This window comes from Ictalurus punctatus, chromosome 5 (assembly GCF_001660625.3).
Source record: "Ictalurus punctatus breed USDA103 chromosome 5, Coco_2.0, whole genome shotgun sequence".
Classification (NCBI taxonomy): Eukaryota; Metazoa; Chordata; class Actinopteri; order Siluriformes; family Ictaluridae; genus Ictalurus; species Ictalurus punctatus.
This window is the reverse complement of record NC_030420.2, coordinates 8467359-8484817: the sequence shown is the minus strand read 5'-3', so window position 1 is coordinate 8484817 and position 17459 is coordinate 8467359. Positions and strand designations below refer to the sequence as shown.

The window sequence follows — 17459 nt, the reverse complement described above, 5'->3', positions numbered from 1 at the left end:
CTTGGACCACTTTTGGTAGGTACTAACCACTGCATACCAGGAACACCCCCACAAGACCTGCCGTTTTGGAGATGCTCAGACCCAGTCGTTTAGCCATCACAATTGGGCCCTTGTCAAGGTCACTCAGATCCTACGCTTGCCCATTTTTCCTGCTTCCAGCACATCAACTTTGAGACCTGATTATTCACTTGCTGCGTAATATATCCTCAATAAGCTTATAAGCTTAACGTTTTGTTTTTTTTTTAAGACGTAAAAGTAAAATTGCTGTTATTTTAATTAGAATAATCAGTACATGTCTGCAACTAATTAAATATCAGAGTCACCAGATATATTTGCATCATGAAGATGATTATCCAGTATAAAAGTTACGTCCTAGGCGTATTCAGGTAAACATCCGGATAAGCAACAGCAGTTACCTTTTAAAGCTTAATGTTTAGTGATTAGTTCATTTTTGTAAATAAAACAAACTGACGTGGTTATGTTTTGTTTCTTAGAGGCGCTTCATGTTACCACTTTTGACTGGTGACTCTAAACAGATGTTGCACGGAGAATAAAGACATACACATGTTCATTCGTCAAAAACAGTCTGTTTTTGTATTTAAAAATTCATATATTATTAAAGCAACATATGTTATCTGTTACAGGGTTATTATAGTTTTAAAATTATTGCTAGTTTTTTATTTATTCCATTTTGTATTTTGGTTTTCAATTTCAGTTTTGTTTCAGTTAGTGTTAAAGGTGCATAAATAGTTTTGATTTCATTTTTAACTTTGGAAAATCATAAACCAAGTTAAAAATACTTAAATTATTTAAAAAATAAATAAATTAATTAATAAATTGGGGGGGGGGGGGGGGGGGGGATTAGCCTTGTTATATCTGCAGTGCCATTACATAATTTCCCTCTGCTTATCTATCTTACTATCTCCCCATCCATCCATCTGTCAAATCTATGTACCCGTCCATCTGTCTAATCTATCTATCTACCATCCATCCATCTGTCTAATCTATCTATTTATCCATCCATCTGTCTAATCTATCATCTGCCCATCCATCCATCTGTCTAATCTATCTATCTACCCATCCATCCATCCATCTGTCTAATCTATCCATCTACCCCTCCATCCATCTGTCCATCCATACATCTGTCTAATATATCCATCTACCCATCCATCCTTCTGTCTAATCTATCCATCTACCCATCTATCCATATGCCCATCCACAAGCATTTATGATCAAATGACTCATTAAAACAATTTCCACATGGGGATAATAACAGTCCAAGTTAATGGGCACTGTAACTGATTAAAACTTGTACACATTTCTGTGAAATTTTACATCCCGTTGTAGTACACAGTGTGAATGTGTCGTCCAGCTTGAACAACCTTGTTGTTGATAATAATGGGAACTATTAAAATTAAATTTGGCTAACATAACACAAGGCTGTTTTCCGCTAACTTGTTATATTGATAGTTATGGCTAAATTGCAATTAATTAGGTAGCTAGCTATATGTGGAGTGTCATTAGCTAGATTACACCATATTATTCTACTTGCTAGTTCTGATTATTATCTGCCATCTGGTCATTTATGATTTGGCAGCATTGATGGATCCACTCCGTTCAACCTCTGTTTTTAAGTGAGACCACGACATATTTAAAATACGAAAACGAAAGTTTTGTTTTCTGAAATTCTATTTAGTTTTTGTTCGTATCTCAGGTGGATGTTATAGTTGCAGTGTAGTTTTCGTTTATTTGGAAAGTCACATTTTATTTTTATTTCAGTTAAAGAAAATGTTTTTTCACTGATAGTTTTAGTTTCAGTGATTTTCGTTAACGACAATAATCTTGGTCTGTTATCTAATCAGACCAGAGAGGATTATGAAATACAAAAGAAAACACCTTAAAGTCAGAATTCCTTCAGAATGTCTTTGCCCCTGTAGTTAGTAATTCCCCAAATATATGAAACTGTATTCTTAATGGGGTTCAGTTGGACTAGACACAACTAGGCCTAATTACTGCAAACCCTGTTCAGTCAAATCAACACTGAAATAGAACTTTTTCAACAGCATGAAGTTGGTTAAAAGTTCTTACCCAGTAACACACTGTGCCAAAGTTAAAAGAAATTCCAGAAATGATGAGGAAGAAGGTGATTGAAATATATCAGTCTGGAAAGCTATTTCAAAGGCTCTGGGACTCCAAAGAACCACAGTGAGAGCCGTTATCTCCAAATGGAAAAACTCGGCACAGTAGTGAACCTTCCCAGAAGTGGCTGACCTTCCAACATTCCTCCAAGAGCACAGAAATGACTCATCCAGGAAGTCACAAAAGAGCCAAGGACAACATCAAAGGAACTACAGGCCTTTCTTGTATCAATTAAGGTCACTGTTCATGACTCCATTCATGACATTAAGGCTCGTCTGAATTTTGCCAAAACACACCTTGATCCTCAAACCTTTTGGGAGAATGTTCTGTGGACTGATGAGTCCGAAAGTGGAACTGTTTGGAAGACAGGGGTCCCGTTACATCTGGATTAAACCAAACACCGTATTCCACAAAAAGAACATAATGCATACCCTCAAGCATGGTGGTGGAAGTGTGATGGTGTGGGGATGCTTCACTGCTTCAGAGCCTGGGCAACTTGCAATAATTGAGGGAAATATGAATTCTGCTTTCTAGCAGAAAATCTTAAAGGAGAATGTCTGGTCTTCAGTCCATAAATTGAAACTCATGCGCAACTAGATTATGCAGCAAGACAATGATGCAAAGCATAGGAGTAAATCCTAGTCCTAGACGTAAGTGAAAGACTGATTTCCAGTTATCGGAATCATTTGGTTGCAGTTATTGTTGCTCAAAGAGGCACAAACATATTTTAAGTTTAAGGAGGCAATTAGTTTTTCACATGCGTGAACTTTTTTTGCTTCCATAAAAGAATATAATAAAAACTGTATTTTGTGTTTACTCAGGTTGCCTTTGTTTTATGTTGTATTTCGTTTGAAGATCTAAAACCATTTAGTATAAGATACACAATAATAGAAAAAAAATCAGGATGGGGCAAATACTTTTTCACAGCACTGTAGATCACTCATCACACTTAGTTGGCTTGATTGTTGCTAACAAAATTCGAACACACCGTTTTCTTGCCCACTTTGTTGCTCAGTAATGACGTATTTGTATAAACAGAGGACCGTGCTGGTTCATGTTTAGACTCGGTGAACAAATGGACAGTTTTTTTTTTCATACATGTGTCAGCTCTTCTACGCTATTTTTCTTTTAAAGTGATCTTTAAGTTGACGACTTGTGTCACAGAGGCTCGCTTGTGAGCACTCACAAAAGCACAGGAGAAGACAGAAACGATCTTTGTTGTCAATCAGACCGGCACGCAGTTGGTTTTTAAAATGAATGAGAGGAGCCGATGTGATTGGATGTCACAGCTTCATGTTTAACCACACCTCTTATTAATGTATTCACTACAAACTCGCATTCTGCAACAAAGCTGCTTTTTTTTTTTGTTTTTGTCTCCAGTTTACCGCCTGCACTGAATCCAAGAATATATCTGCCACACCCACACACCAAATGATGTTTTATTTTTGTGCTTGCTTCATGATCACGTAAAAAAACAGCCCTAAGGAAAATCATTTTCAGTTTGTAGGCGTGGTTCAGATAAGATCCTGAACAGAACTATTTTTAAGCAGAATCCTGATCCTGATTCTCAGTCTTTTTATGGAGCGTATATTTTTACTGCATGCCCACTCACTTTATGTAACTGCTCTGGTTTGGGGCTTGACATTGCGCTTGTTTGTGTTATCAGATTGGCAAGGACAGGCAGTTGAACTTTGACCCCTGCTGCGTGAGCTATTTCTCCAAAGGCGAGTACATCGTGATGGGAGGCTCAGACAAGCAGGTATCCCTCTACACTAAAGATGGCGTTCGTCTCGGGACCATCGGAGAGCAGAACTCCTGGGTCTGGACCTGCAGGGTTAAACCAGACTCCAACTATGTGGTAACACTGGATTTAAACATCGCCGTGATTATTTATTTATTTATTTATTTATTTATTTATTTATTTATTTATTTTCGGATGCTAGTTGCCAGTCGGTGTATTTGGCACTGCTACTGTAGCGATTTGGAATGAAACCTGACACTTTTAGAAGTTATAGGGTAGGCAGAAAGGCAGAGTTAAAATGCAAATGCATGTGTGGCAGAGCTTGTTTTAGAAACTGCGACGTGTGAGCGAGAGAGCATGCACGAGAGAACGTGATTGACTAAAATGCAAATCATTTTAATTTATGAGATAGAATGGCATCTTGTGAGTATCAAAATGGTAATGAGGATGTGAAAATCAGCCCTACTTCTCAATCCAGTAAAACATCACATTTACTGTTTATATGATGTTGATTTGTGCTCAAATACTGAATTATGATGTGCAGTATATTGGATTCGTATTGTTAAATCTTTATCCACCTATTAGTTCTTGCATCTTTATACGTTCATAAAGAGTGTTACTGATAAAGGTAGGTTAAAATGAATATTTTCGGTCATGTAAACGAGTTAATGCTAAGTCATTCCCATGTACTTTTTGCTTTTCTGATTTCCAGGTGGTGGGTTGTCAGGATGGCACCATAGCGTTCTTCCAGCTGATTTTCAGCACAGTGCACGGTCTCTATAAGGACCGCTACGCCTACAGAGATAGCATGACTGATGTCATCGTCCAACACCTCATCACTGAGCAGAAAGGTGCTCGTATACAGACAATCCTACACTGCACATGGACAAACGTTGACGTTTTCTACACTGTATAGTTCTGAAAAGTAGGGCTTTTCCTGCCTTGCATGCATTTCAATCCAAGGTATCGTTATAAATTTAAAGTCCCCCACAAATGTAAAGATTAGAATGGGAAGTGAGTTCTCGCTTTGATCATTTGCATCATCTCTTGTCTCATCACCTGAGGTAAAAGTCATTCATTTAAAACACGAGCCTCTTAGTCATCTCTCCACTCGACTGACCACTGGGGAAATAATCGCTCATTAAATCCCGCACTTCTGTTCTGTCGGCTGAATTTCTTATGAATTTATTTAAATATTTAAAAACTTTGTGCTCTATACAGAAGTATCTACTGTACTGTACTCTACTATACTGTACTATTCTACTATACTCTATTCTACTGTATTCTACTCTACTGTACTCTACTCTATTCTACTATACTCAACTGTACTCTACTCTGTTTTACTCTACTATACTCTACTGTACTCTATTCTACTATACTCTATTCTATTCTACTCTATTCTTCCCTGTACTCTACTGTACTCTATTCTACTCTATTCTACTATACTCTATTCTATTCTACTCTATTCTTCCCTGTACTCTACTGTACTCTATTCTACTCTATTCTACTATACGCTACTCTATTCTGCTATACTCTATTCTATTCTTCTCTATTCTTCCCTACTGTACTCTACTCTATTCTACTATACTCTATTCTACTGTATTCTACTCTATTGTACTCTGCTCTATTCTACTATACGCTACTGTATTCTACTCTACTGTACTCTGCTCTATTCTACTCTACTATACTCTATTCTACTCTACTGTACTCTACTCTATTCTACTCTACTGTACTCTATTCTACTATACGGCACTCTATTCTACTCTACTGTACTCTATTCTACTGTACTCTATTCTACTATACTCTACTGTACTCTATTCTACTGTATTCTACTCTACTGTACTCTGCTCTATTCTACTATACTCTACTGTACTCCACTCTATTCTACTATACGCTACTCTATTCTACTGTACTGTACTCTGCTCTATTCTACTCTACTATACTCTATTCTACTCTACTGTACTCTACTCTGTTCTACTTTACTGTACTCTATTCTACTCGACTGTACTCTACTCCGTTCTACTATACTGTACTCTACTCTATTCTACTCTACTGTACTCTACTCTATTCTACTATACGCTACTCTATTCTACTCTACTGTACTCTATTCTACTGTATTCTACTCTACTGTACTCTACTCTATTCTACTATACTCTACTGTACTATACTCTATTCTACTGTACTATACTCTACTGTACTCTATTCTATTCTACTATACTCTATTCTACTATACGCTACTGTATTCTACTCTATTCTACTATACTCTACTGTACTATACTCTGTTCTACTGTACTCTACTCTATTCTACTATACTCTATTCTACTATACGCTATTGTATTCTACTCTACTGTACTCTATTCTACTCTACTGTACTGTCCTCTTTCTACTATACTCTATTCTGCTCTACTCTATTCTACTATACGCTACTGTACTCTATTCTGCTGTACTGTGCTCTATTCTACTATACTCTACTGTACTCTTCTATGCTCTAGTGTACTATACTCTATTCTTCTGTACTCTCCTATTCTACTCTACTGTACTCTATTCTATTCTACTCTACTATACTCTATTCTACTCTATTCTATGCTATGCACTCGTCTGTTATGATAATGAACTTCTTATGAATGGCTTATTAAACTTATGTCCTTTTCTCTATGGCAAAAATATGCAACAATGTAATCAAATCGTGTCATTCATTGCATGAGCAAATCACACTTAGCTAGAAACGTTTTATACACCTGACTTTCTTAAACTGGCTTTTTACCCAACATGATTTTTCCAAGCAGACACTACGGCACGGTTAGAAAATAACCTAAATAAAACATCCACGTCGTTTTGGTAAAAATATCGTTATTTTATATTTTCTTAAAAGTAGAGATGTTCAAGTGCAATATTGGCAGCAAAAACTCAGTTTTTAATTTTTTGTAATTTTTTGCTGTTAGGTATATAATATGCATGTCTGAAAGGCAGGGGTAAATATGCTATCCAAAAAATCCCCCATGGCTTTACTTACCTTTAGTACTTCTGCACGAGTTGTATAAACCCACTCATTTTACAACATATAATTCCAGTAAAATTCTCTCTAGCTATTTTACATCATGACTGTGCAGTGCATGCTCTCACTGTCCACTTCATTAGGAATACCTGCTCGTTCATGCAATTATCCGGGAAGCCAATCATCAGGCAACAGCACAGTGCATTGAATTATGCACATACAGGTCATGAAATTCAGTTAATATTCACACCAGATCAATAGTGTCCTTCGCCTGCTCTTTTTCCAATCTTCAGCTTTTCCAATCCTCAGTTCAATTTCAGTGAGTCTGTGACCACGGTAGCCTCAGATTCCTGTTCTTGGCTGACACGAGTGAAACATTTCTGTTGTTGTAGACCATCTGACTCAAGTGGGCTTTCTGATATGCTTTTCTCCTCAAGAGTGGTAAAAGAGTGGTAGTTTTCCGTGATCGGATGAACTGATGATCTACATGAATGAGCAGGTGTTCCTAATAAAGTGAACGATGAGTCCATGCTTGCTTTCAAGATATCTTGTCTTTCACTTTGTATCTTATTAATGTATTCCTTTCTCTCTTCATCTCCCATTCAGTGCGCATAAAGTGTCGTGAGCTAGTGAAAAAGATTGCCATTTACCGCAGCCGGCTAGCCATCCAGCTACCAGAGAAGATTCTGATTTATGAGCTGAGTTCAGACGACTCTTCTGACATGCACTACCGCGTCAAAGAGAAAATCGGCCGGCGCTTTGAGTGTAACCTTCTCGTTGTCTGCTCTCAGCACATCATCCTCTGTCAGGTATAGAGAGTACAGCAGGAAGTAGTTGTGGAATGACTGTAGCATGCTTTGTCTACACTTATTATTTTTTTTCCAACAAATAATGCACGGCAGATTATACTAAAGCATGTCATGCCTATACATACAATATGTAACAGCTGTATTCATACCCACAGGGCAAACTTACTGTAGCTATGTAGTCACCACATGGCTCTGTTCACAGCTGTGCGTGCGTGTGTGCTCTTGTACACTCAGAAGATACCGAGACAGGGTCTTGACCGTTGTCTGCTTTAAATACCCGAGCGGCTCTGCTTTCAGTCTGTGGTTTGTGTCATACAGACAGTGAGAATGATTCACAGATTCACCCCCCTGAAGCCTTTTTAACAGCCTGATGATCTCTTAAATCTCTTTCCCTAAAGACAAAAGGTGTTTTCTTCTGCTTAAAGTGTGTCGGCTCTGACTGCTTAATGTCAAAGCCTGGCATCTTTGCTTTCCCTTCTAATCCCAACATGCTGTTTCATTTCATTCTGACCGGCTTATAATTGCTGTGGCATTGTACCGGAGGTCTGTTTTCACTGTGTGCCGTCGTGCGTCTAAAATGTTTTATCTACTGCTGGCTGAAGAAAGATTCTTACCATCTGTGTACATGTTTATTTTTCCCTCTGTGTGTGTAGGAGAAGAGACTACAGTGTTTGTCATTTAGTAGTGTGAAAGAGAAGGAATGGATCATGGAGTCTCTGATTCGCTACATCAAAGTGATCGGTGGCCCACCGGGAAGGGAGGGGCTTCTGGTCGGCCTCAAAAACGGAGCAGTGAGTTTTCAACATAGCACACCCTTTATGTCAGAGTATTTATATAGAATATTTATTTTTATTTTTCTGCACATTCATCAGTATTTCTTTTCATCCTTCATCACACAGTAAACTTATAGGCAGTTCTTCTTACATTTACTTCTATTTAGAAGTCACTCTATTTATATGATTTATTTATACGTAAGGCACCGTTCCACCATAAATATTGACTCAATTCATAGCTTTCCCTTTTTCCTAGTTCTATTACAGATCTAAACACCAAGCTTCAGACATCAAACATGTCTCTAATCGAACTGTGTCTTATATTAGCTATGTAGGTCTGTGTTACTTGATACGTTTCTCGGCTCTGGGAAATTAAAAGAATAAACACAGACAGAAGATGAAAATAAATAGACAAATATTTGGACCAGGGGTGTCAAACTTAATGTAGGTGACAGACCACGTTACACCTAGTCCAAGTGGGCTAGATGCAAAAAATTAAAAATCACTTTAGTGACCAGTAACACATCAACAATTCCTCTTAAATGTGTTAATGTATTGGTATTTCTCTAAAAGGTACAATCTAAATGCATAAACGGATTAAACACTATGGCCAAAAGTATGTGGGCACCCCTCATAATGACTGAGTCCAGGTGTTTCAGTAACACCCATTGCTAACAGGTGCATAAAATTAAGCACACAGTCATGCAATCTACATAGACAAACACGGGCAGTAGAATGGGTCATACTGAAGAGCCCTGTGACTTTAAAATGTGGAAAGTCATGTAGGAGCATCGACAGCTCAGCCACCATATGATGGACCACACAAACACATAGAGCAGGGCCGCTGAGTGCTGAAGTGCATAGTGTGTAAAAATCGCCTATTGCGTCACTCACTACAGACTTCCAAACTGCCTCTGGAAGCAACTTCAGCACAAGAACTGTGCGTCTGGAGCTTCATGAAATGTGTTTCCATGGCTGTGCAGATCCACACAAGCCTAAGATCATTATGCACAACGCCAAGCATCGGCCGAAGCGGTGTAAAGCACGCCGCCACTGAAATCTATAGCAGTGGAAACGTGTTCTCTGGAGTGATGAATCATGCTTCATTATTTGGCAGTTTGATGGACGAATTGGGGTTTGGAGTATGCCAGGAGAACACTAAACAGTAAAGTTTGCTGGAGGAGGGATAACAGTCTGGGGCTGTTTTTCAGGCTTTAAACTAGGCCCAGTGAAGGGTAATGTTAACTCTACAGCGTACAAAGACATTTTAGACAATTATATGCTTCCCTTTCCTCTTCTAGCATGACTGTGCCCCTGTGCACAAAGCGAGGTCCATTTTGGTATGGAGGAACTTTTGGTCTGGCTTGCACAGAGCCCTGACGTCACCCCCTTTGGAATGAATTGGAACACTGATTTCGAGCCAGGACTTCTCGTCCAATATCAGTGCCCAACCTCACAAATGCTCTTTTGACTGAATGGGCACAAATTTCCACAGACACACTCCAAGATCTTGTAGAAAGCCTTCTCAGAATAGTGGAGGCTGTTATAACCACAAAGGGACTTGGGGTAACACTCCCTATTAATGCCATTGGTTTTGGAATGGGATGCCTAACAAGCTCATATAGATGTGATGGTCAGATGTCCACATACATTTGGCCATACAGTGTGTATACATACAATACATACAGTGCTTTGCAGACTTGCATAAGAGTTCACCCCCCCTGAGCTTTTCCACATTTCATATCTCAAGGAATCTATACAAAATAATCCATAATATTGAAGTGGGGGAAATCTGTATAGTTTGCATAATGACTTACAAATAAAAATCTAAATGTTGTGATTGTGTAAGTATACATCCATAAATGAACCTTTTAGCCACAAGACCATTTTTAATTTAGAACATGGGTTCTAGACTTATTTGGTGGGCTGGTTTACATCCCTTATTGGGCCTGTCTCAGCCCGTGGACCCTATACTTGAAGCCCCTGATGTTGAGGGTTGACAAATTAATGTAAAAACCAGCATAATAGTAAGTTGTTTCATCACCACAAGCCACCAGAACAGCTTCAGTACTCCTTGGCAAAGATTATGGAAGTCACCGGAACTGTACCGGAGGGATGAACACTAAAATATATTACCTCTTTTGGTGTTTTGATGGTGGTGGTGGTGGAGTACCGTCTAACTGGTCCAAAACCACCTAGATCTTCAGTTCAGTTGAATTCTAGTGACTGTGAAGGTCATAGCATATGATGTACATCATTTCCCTCCTCATCAAACCATTCAGTGAGACATCGCACCCTGTGGATGGCGCAGAGTCATCCCGGAATAGGCGTCTGTATTTTAACACATTGGGAGGCCTGCAAATTTCCATGATGTAATGACTGCTGTTTAGGAGAAAGCTGCATAATAAAAAGAAAGATTTCAAATCTTTAATAGGTAGACCTACTTTATTTGTACCTAGTGGGGAAATACTTGCTTACTGTAGCCATTTGGTCTCTGCATGGCTTGATTTAACAGTTTGCAGCTGTGAGAGTGTACCTTCAGTCAGTGAGTCTCTCTATATATAATTAATAACCTAGCATGCCTTCTACAGTTAATTGCAAACAGTATTCCACATATTTTTAAATGCCTTTACTCTACCTGGAAGTCAGCTCTCCAGCTGCACAGGAGATTTGTCATCCTTTATTGGGCACTTTCAAAAAAGGTTTTGGCTTCATCATTCAGTGTGGCACTAAAGGGAAAGGCATGTTGTGCTTCTGTAACTGATAAGACACTCTTAAATCAAGGAGCTATACTATACTAGATTTATATATTATATATCAATTTAGCTCTGTTACAGTATCAAAACATTGCTTGCTTTAGCTTTATACATAAAATATCCCCTCACTGGCCATTATTAGGAACATCTGTTCGCTTGCTCATTCATAATTATCCAATCAGCCAATCATTTTTTCCCCCCAAACTTCAGCTGTTCAATGTGGTCTTCTGCTGCTGTTGAGCATTTGCGTCAAGGTTGCTGTGTGTTCAGAGATCCTTTTGTGCCCGCCATGGTTGTAAAGAATGTTTATTTGAGTTATAGTAGGCTTCCTGTCATCTAACACCAGCCTGGCCTTTCTTCTCTGACCTCACTCATCAACAAGACGTTTCCACCAGTGCAGAACTGCCACTTGCTTGATGTTGTTTTTCGCACCATTCTGTGTACACTCTAGAGACTGTTGGGTGTGAAAATCCCAGGAGATCAGCAATTTCTGAAATACTGTCTGGCACCAACAACCGTGCCTCATTACCGAGATCGCGTTTTCCCCAATTTCTGTCGCTTGATGTGAATATGTCCTGTATCTGCATGGCTTTATGCATTGCGCTGCTGCAACATGATTAGATGATTGGATAGCTGCATGAACGAGCAGGTTTACAGGTGTGCTTGATAAAGTGCTCGTGAGTGCGTTTTGAAATATTTCCTTTTATATTTATTTATTTTGTACCAGATAAATAGATCACTGTTTGACATTGTAAATATATCAGAGTACAAGATGAGATACAGCTATATAGTATGTGTGCCCTAATTAGTTCTCTCTGCCTATCTGGCAAATTCCATTTCTTCCATTTCATTTCTGTCCATCAGTAATGTTTATACACTGTAGGTCTAAATGATACCCTCTTACCTTACCTGTCTGTTGTTAAAACTTACTGTCATTTTCTCCTATGCGCATTGTTTGGACTGGCCTAGGTTTTAAACCGGGGTTTGATAGTGCGGGTCTGCAGCAGCTATTTGCAACGACGTCAACCCTATTAAGTCACTAACTAACTATTAGAAAATGATTAAGCAGTTCAATTGTCTGTATTAGCAAATTGATTTGATTGGCAGAGTGAAATCTGAGGTACATTTTAAAGAGATATTTTACATCCTTACATGTGTTTATATAGCTTGTATTGCAGCAGGTCTAACATATGTTCTCTGGTTGGACAGATTTTGAAGATCTTTGTGGATAACCCATTCCCTATCACACTGCTGAAGCAGAACACATCTGTGCGCTGTCTGGACATGAGCACGTCTCGCAGTAAGCTGGCCGTGGTGGACGAGCATAACACCTGCCTCGTCTACGACATCCAGACCAAAGAACTGCTATTCCAGGTTAGTCCCCGATCCAAAGTGATCGCACAACTACTTCCTCTTGTTTCCTGTTTATCAGAGAGATGCAGATGCTGGCTGTTGTGCCTGTTTTGCCGGTTTCTCATCAGAGAATTGCTCATCCAGTTTAGCTCTAGCCCAGTCCACAAGCAGTGCAAGCCAGCTTCTGGAATTTTAAGACAAGAGTGTGGCATTAAAGACACATGGCATGTTGCCCATGTCTAATTCATGGATACTCATAGACAAACTTGTCAGTTTTGACAATGATAATGGCATACAAACTCACATGGGTCAAGGAAGTCATCTAATCTGCTGCATATTTTGGACAAAAAGCTTTATTATACAACAATATATTTTGACACCTAAGAAAGAATTTTAGCTTGGGCTGTACAGTGGATATAAAAAGTCTACACACCCCACGTTAAAACGGCAGGTTTTTGTTAAGTAAAAGAATGAAACTAAGATAAATCATGTCAGATCTATTCCCACTCTTAATGTGAAATTGCAAAGTATACAAATAAAGTGAAAAACAATCAGAAACTTTTTAGTAAATAAAGGGGGGGGGGGGGGGGTTGCAATAACCTAGTTGTGCACACCCCAACACTTTTATTGAAGCATCTTTTGATTTATTACACCACTTTTTAAATAAGGGTCTATCAGTGTGGCACAGCTGGACTTGGCAATATTTTCCCAATCTTTCTTGCAAAAACATTCTAAATCCATCAGACTGTAAGTGTAAGGGCATCTCCTGTGCACAGTCCGCTTCAGTGTCACTCCACAGATTTTTAGTTGGATTCAAGTCTGGGCTCTGGCTAGGTCATTCAAAACATCGATCTTCTTTTGGTTAAGAAATTCCTTAGTTGAGTTGGATGTATGCTTTGGGTCATTGTCATGCTGAAAGGTGAAATTCCTTTTCATCTTCAGCTTACTAGCAGACACTTGAAGGTTTTCCACTAAAATCTAATAGTATTTGTAGCTATTCATGATTCCGTCTACCTTGATAAATGCCCCAGTTCTGGTTGAAGAAAAGCAGCCCTACAGCAGGGTGCTGCTGATACCGTGCTTCACTATGCATATGGTGTTCTTTTGGGGATCTGTTTTTTTCTGTTTTTCTTTTTTTTTTTTTTTTACACCCAACATACCTTTTGGAATTCTGGAATTATTATACCTTTTGGAATTTCAATTCAATTCTCATCAGACCATAACACATTTAGCCACATGTTTTGGGGTGATTTAGTTTAAGTGGATGTTTATTGTAAGAAAATGCTTCCGCCATAGCCTAGACATGTGAATAATACAAGAGATTGTTGTCTCATGCAGTGAATATTCAGTGCTTGTCAGATATTCCTGCAGCTCCTTTAATGTTGCTGTTGGACTCTTGTAAAATCCTCCCTAGTAAAATCGTGTCTTGTCCTTTTATAAATTTTTGAGGGACGTCCTGTTCTTGGTGATGTCACTATAGTGCTCCATGTTCTCTATTCATTGGTGACTGGCTTCACGGGGTTCCATGGTACAACTAATGTTTTGCAAATTCTTTTATATCTCTCTACCGATCGATATCTTTCAACAGGTGAGATACCATGCATGCTTCGTAAGCTCTTTGCGGCCCATGGCTTCAGCAGTCAGATGAAACCAAGAAGATCCTACAGAAACAACTTGTCTTTATTTGGGGTTAATCAGAATAACTCCATTGATGACGGCTGTGTGATAAATACTTCTGAACATGAGATTGAATGAACACAACTAGATCCCTGATTATAAAAACAGTGTGCACGCTTATGCAACCAGGTTATTGTAACTTTTTTTATTTTTCCTATTTTTCCCTAAAACATTTCTGATTGTTTTTCACTTAAGTTTTATACGTCGTAATTTCACATTGAGGGTGGAAAAAGTTCTGACATAATAAATCTTGGTTTCAGGTTTTTTTTTTTACATCACAAAAACCTGCCATTTTAACAAGGGTGTGTAGACTTTTTTTTTTCCATTGCATGTCTAAAGGTCTGTTTGGCCCAGTGATTAGAAATGTAATAGGGAATGAAAACATTAAATCTTGAGATTTATTCATTTAGAAAACTACAATCATGATATTGTGGCATAACGTTTTATAGGTTATAATATCCAATAACAGCAAGTGGTCTTTCTTTTGATCCACTTTTCTATTTTCTTTTAATAGGCTCCCAGTATTAAGATGAAGTGATATGACTCACAGCAAATGTATTTTTGAGACATGGATCAAATGCAACCATTGTTTTGTGCCAAGTGTTTAAACAAACTCTTTGCTCGCAATACGTTTTCTGTCTATCTTGACGGGTCTAATCTGCCCACTTTTAGATTTGGTGAAAAACCAGGTATTTTGGGCTTAGAAGTGGAGAGAGGAAAACACCGGCATTGCCAATCCAGATGGAAATAAAATCACAGGGTAGTAAAAGGCACACCTTGTAAAAGAGTGAATTACCTCAGCTCCCTAATCTCCTCTCAATAAGCCTTTATTCCCATCGTATAGTTTTAAACTTCATATTTTTGGTAACATTCAGAATTTTTGTGCATGTGTATATTCAGGAGCCCAATGCAAACAGCGTGGCGTGGAACACACAGTGTGAGGACATGCTGTGCTTCTCAGGCAGTGGCTATCTGAACATCAAGGCGAGCAATTTCCCTGTGCACCAGCAGAAGCTTCAGGGCTTTGTCGTGGGCTACAATGGCTCAAAGATCTTCTGCCTGCATGTCTACTCCATGGCTGCTGTAGAGGTGCCTCAGGTGTGTGAGCGTATGTGTGTGTCACTGTGCAGCCTTGGAATAAAAAAAAGTTTACATTATGTATAACAGTGATGGTAGAATATGCATAAGGTGCAATCAGCTGCAATTACTGTGCTTAATTTGAAATGTCAGTTTGCTAAAAAGTGCTTTCCACTTCTCCACAGTCAGCTCCGATGTATCAGTATCTGGAAAGACGGATGTTTAAGGAAGCTTATCAGATTGCTTGCCTGGGCGTGACGGACAGTGACTGGAGGGATCTGGCTACAGAAGCGCTGGAAGGACTGGACTTTGACACAGCCAAAAAGGTTTTCCAATAAATACACACACATAGACACCCCATTTGATTTTGGGTTCTTACAAGAATATTGCATCACATAACTCATGAAAGCAGCAGATGGTGCTTCCTGATGCTAGTTGAGAATTCAAGCACCTTTTATAATCCCAAAAGAGAAATTAATCACTATTCACAGAAAGACTATTCATCTGTTTCCAAATTTATGAATGTCCAAATCTGTCTCGCGCTCTGTGCCTTTTTCTAGGCCTTTATCAGGGTCCGTGACCTGCGCTACCTTGAGCTCATCAACAGCATTGAAGTAAGTTCTGTTCCACCCCCGTCCCCCCAACCCCTCCCCATCCCACCCCACCGCACCCCACCCCACAGCACTCAGCTTCTACACTTTTAAAGCCTTTACTGACAAATCTCCTACTGTATGTTTTTGTTTGGAGTATTGTACTTTAGCGCTGTTGAATGTTGAGTCATTTTCTATGACAGCAGCTCTGACGGTAGTTCCAACTGTTAAGGTCTACACTGAGACCAGTTGTGCTCATGAATTTTAATTTAAGCAGTTTAACTGCTCAGGATGAACAAGGGACTCATGAAGAACACAAAACATCAAAACAGTCATTGATCATCCAGGTTACGACACACAGTATAAAGAATCAAGCGTATGTAAACTTTTGAACTGGTTCGATTGTGTAAATTCAGTTATTATTGTGTCTTGTGGACTAGATGTAAATATCTGTTATGTGAAATAGCTTATTTAGGGCAGTACTAAATTTAAAAAAAAATTTAAAAATGCAATTTTAATGAACCCTTAAATTTTTTTCATTTCAATTATATTAACATTTTGCAGATACTGCAAGGGGTATACACATTTATGAGCACAACTGTACATACACCTAGGCGAAAGACATTCAAACTCAGTTTTTCACAATTAGGTTATATACTTTAGTTCTATAAGAGACCATTCGCAAATAATATCTAAGAGACAAACTTATATCAGCTTTTATTGACTATCAGATTTTCAGTCAGTCAAAACTTTACATACAGTACTCCTAATTAACTCCTAATTTTGACAGTCGGTCGATCCGAAACTTATAAAAATCATTAACATCGATTTCTGGACTCTCCCATATGAATGTACTCGTTCTAATACATTATCCTCTCTATATAATTAGTTGCATGAAACCGTAAGGCGAACGCACCACGTAAACAAATACAAAATGTGTAATTGGTGATATGGTGAAGCTTTCTGTGAGGAGACGTTTATTTAGCATTCGTGAAAAGAAGTCTCCAGTCCCAGCACTTTTTAACACTCCGGAAGTAAAGCTTTAATGTAAAGGTTTTTCTTGACATGGGACAGTTTACAGGATGGAGGGAAGGAGAGAGGAGAAGCTGGTGAGAGCTGCCGAAGTGATAAAGCCATAACAGGAACTGCGTTTCACATTATACAACAATTAATATAACTGTAAACTGATTTAAAACATACAGTTTGTCATTCATTAAGAAATAAGAGAGAATTCCAGATGTGTAGTGATAGGTTACAGTAACTCGCATGAGCACACGTCACGCCACCCGGTCACTGAGTATTTTCCTAAGAGCGCGCCCTGTCATGTTTTGTTCCATACTCAATCAACTTCCTTTGGATTACTCAAAAAGCTTTTGAGTTTTAGAAGAAACAGATGCAGCCTTGTGTGAACAAGAAGGCAACCTTTCAAATCTGAATGCATTTGTGTGGGGTTTTTTTTTTTGCTAGCCTCCAGGTAACAGTTTGAAAGGGCTGGCCTTTGTTTACCAGAAATGCGTTTGATGTCAGGAATGCTATAAAGAAAGAACAT

The 17459-nt window shown here is 38.7% G+C and overlaps 1 protein-coding gene across 3 annotated transcripts in view; it reads left to right on the top strand.

The window, feature by feature from the left end:
• The window catches only part of ift122 (intraflagellar transport 122 homolog (Chlamydomonas)), a 48631-nt gene that overhangs the window by 12090 nt on the left and 19082 nt on the right, over positions 1-17459 (top strand). For all 3 annotated transcript variants that reach the window (XM_017468968.3, XM_017468967.3, XM_053680162.1), the window contains exons 9-16: positions 3806-3997; positions 4593-4731; positions 7482-7684; positions 8338-8475; positions 12423-12587; positions 15144-15341; positions 15506-15646; positions 15881-15934. In XM_017468968.3, the coding sequence (XP_017324457.1) occupies positions 3806-3997; positions 4593-4731; positions 7482-7684; positions 8338-8475; positions 12423-12587; positions 15144-15341; positions 15506-15646; positions 15881-15934 (1230 nt within the window). The remainder of the gene's footprint in view (positions 1-3805; positions 3998-4592; positions 4732-7481; positions 7685-8337; positions 8476-12422; positions 12588-15143; positions 15342-15505; positions 15647-15880; positions 15935-17459) is intronic.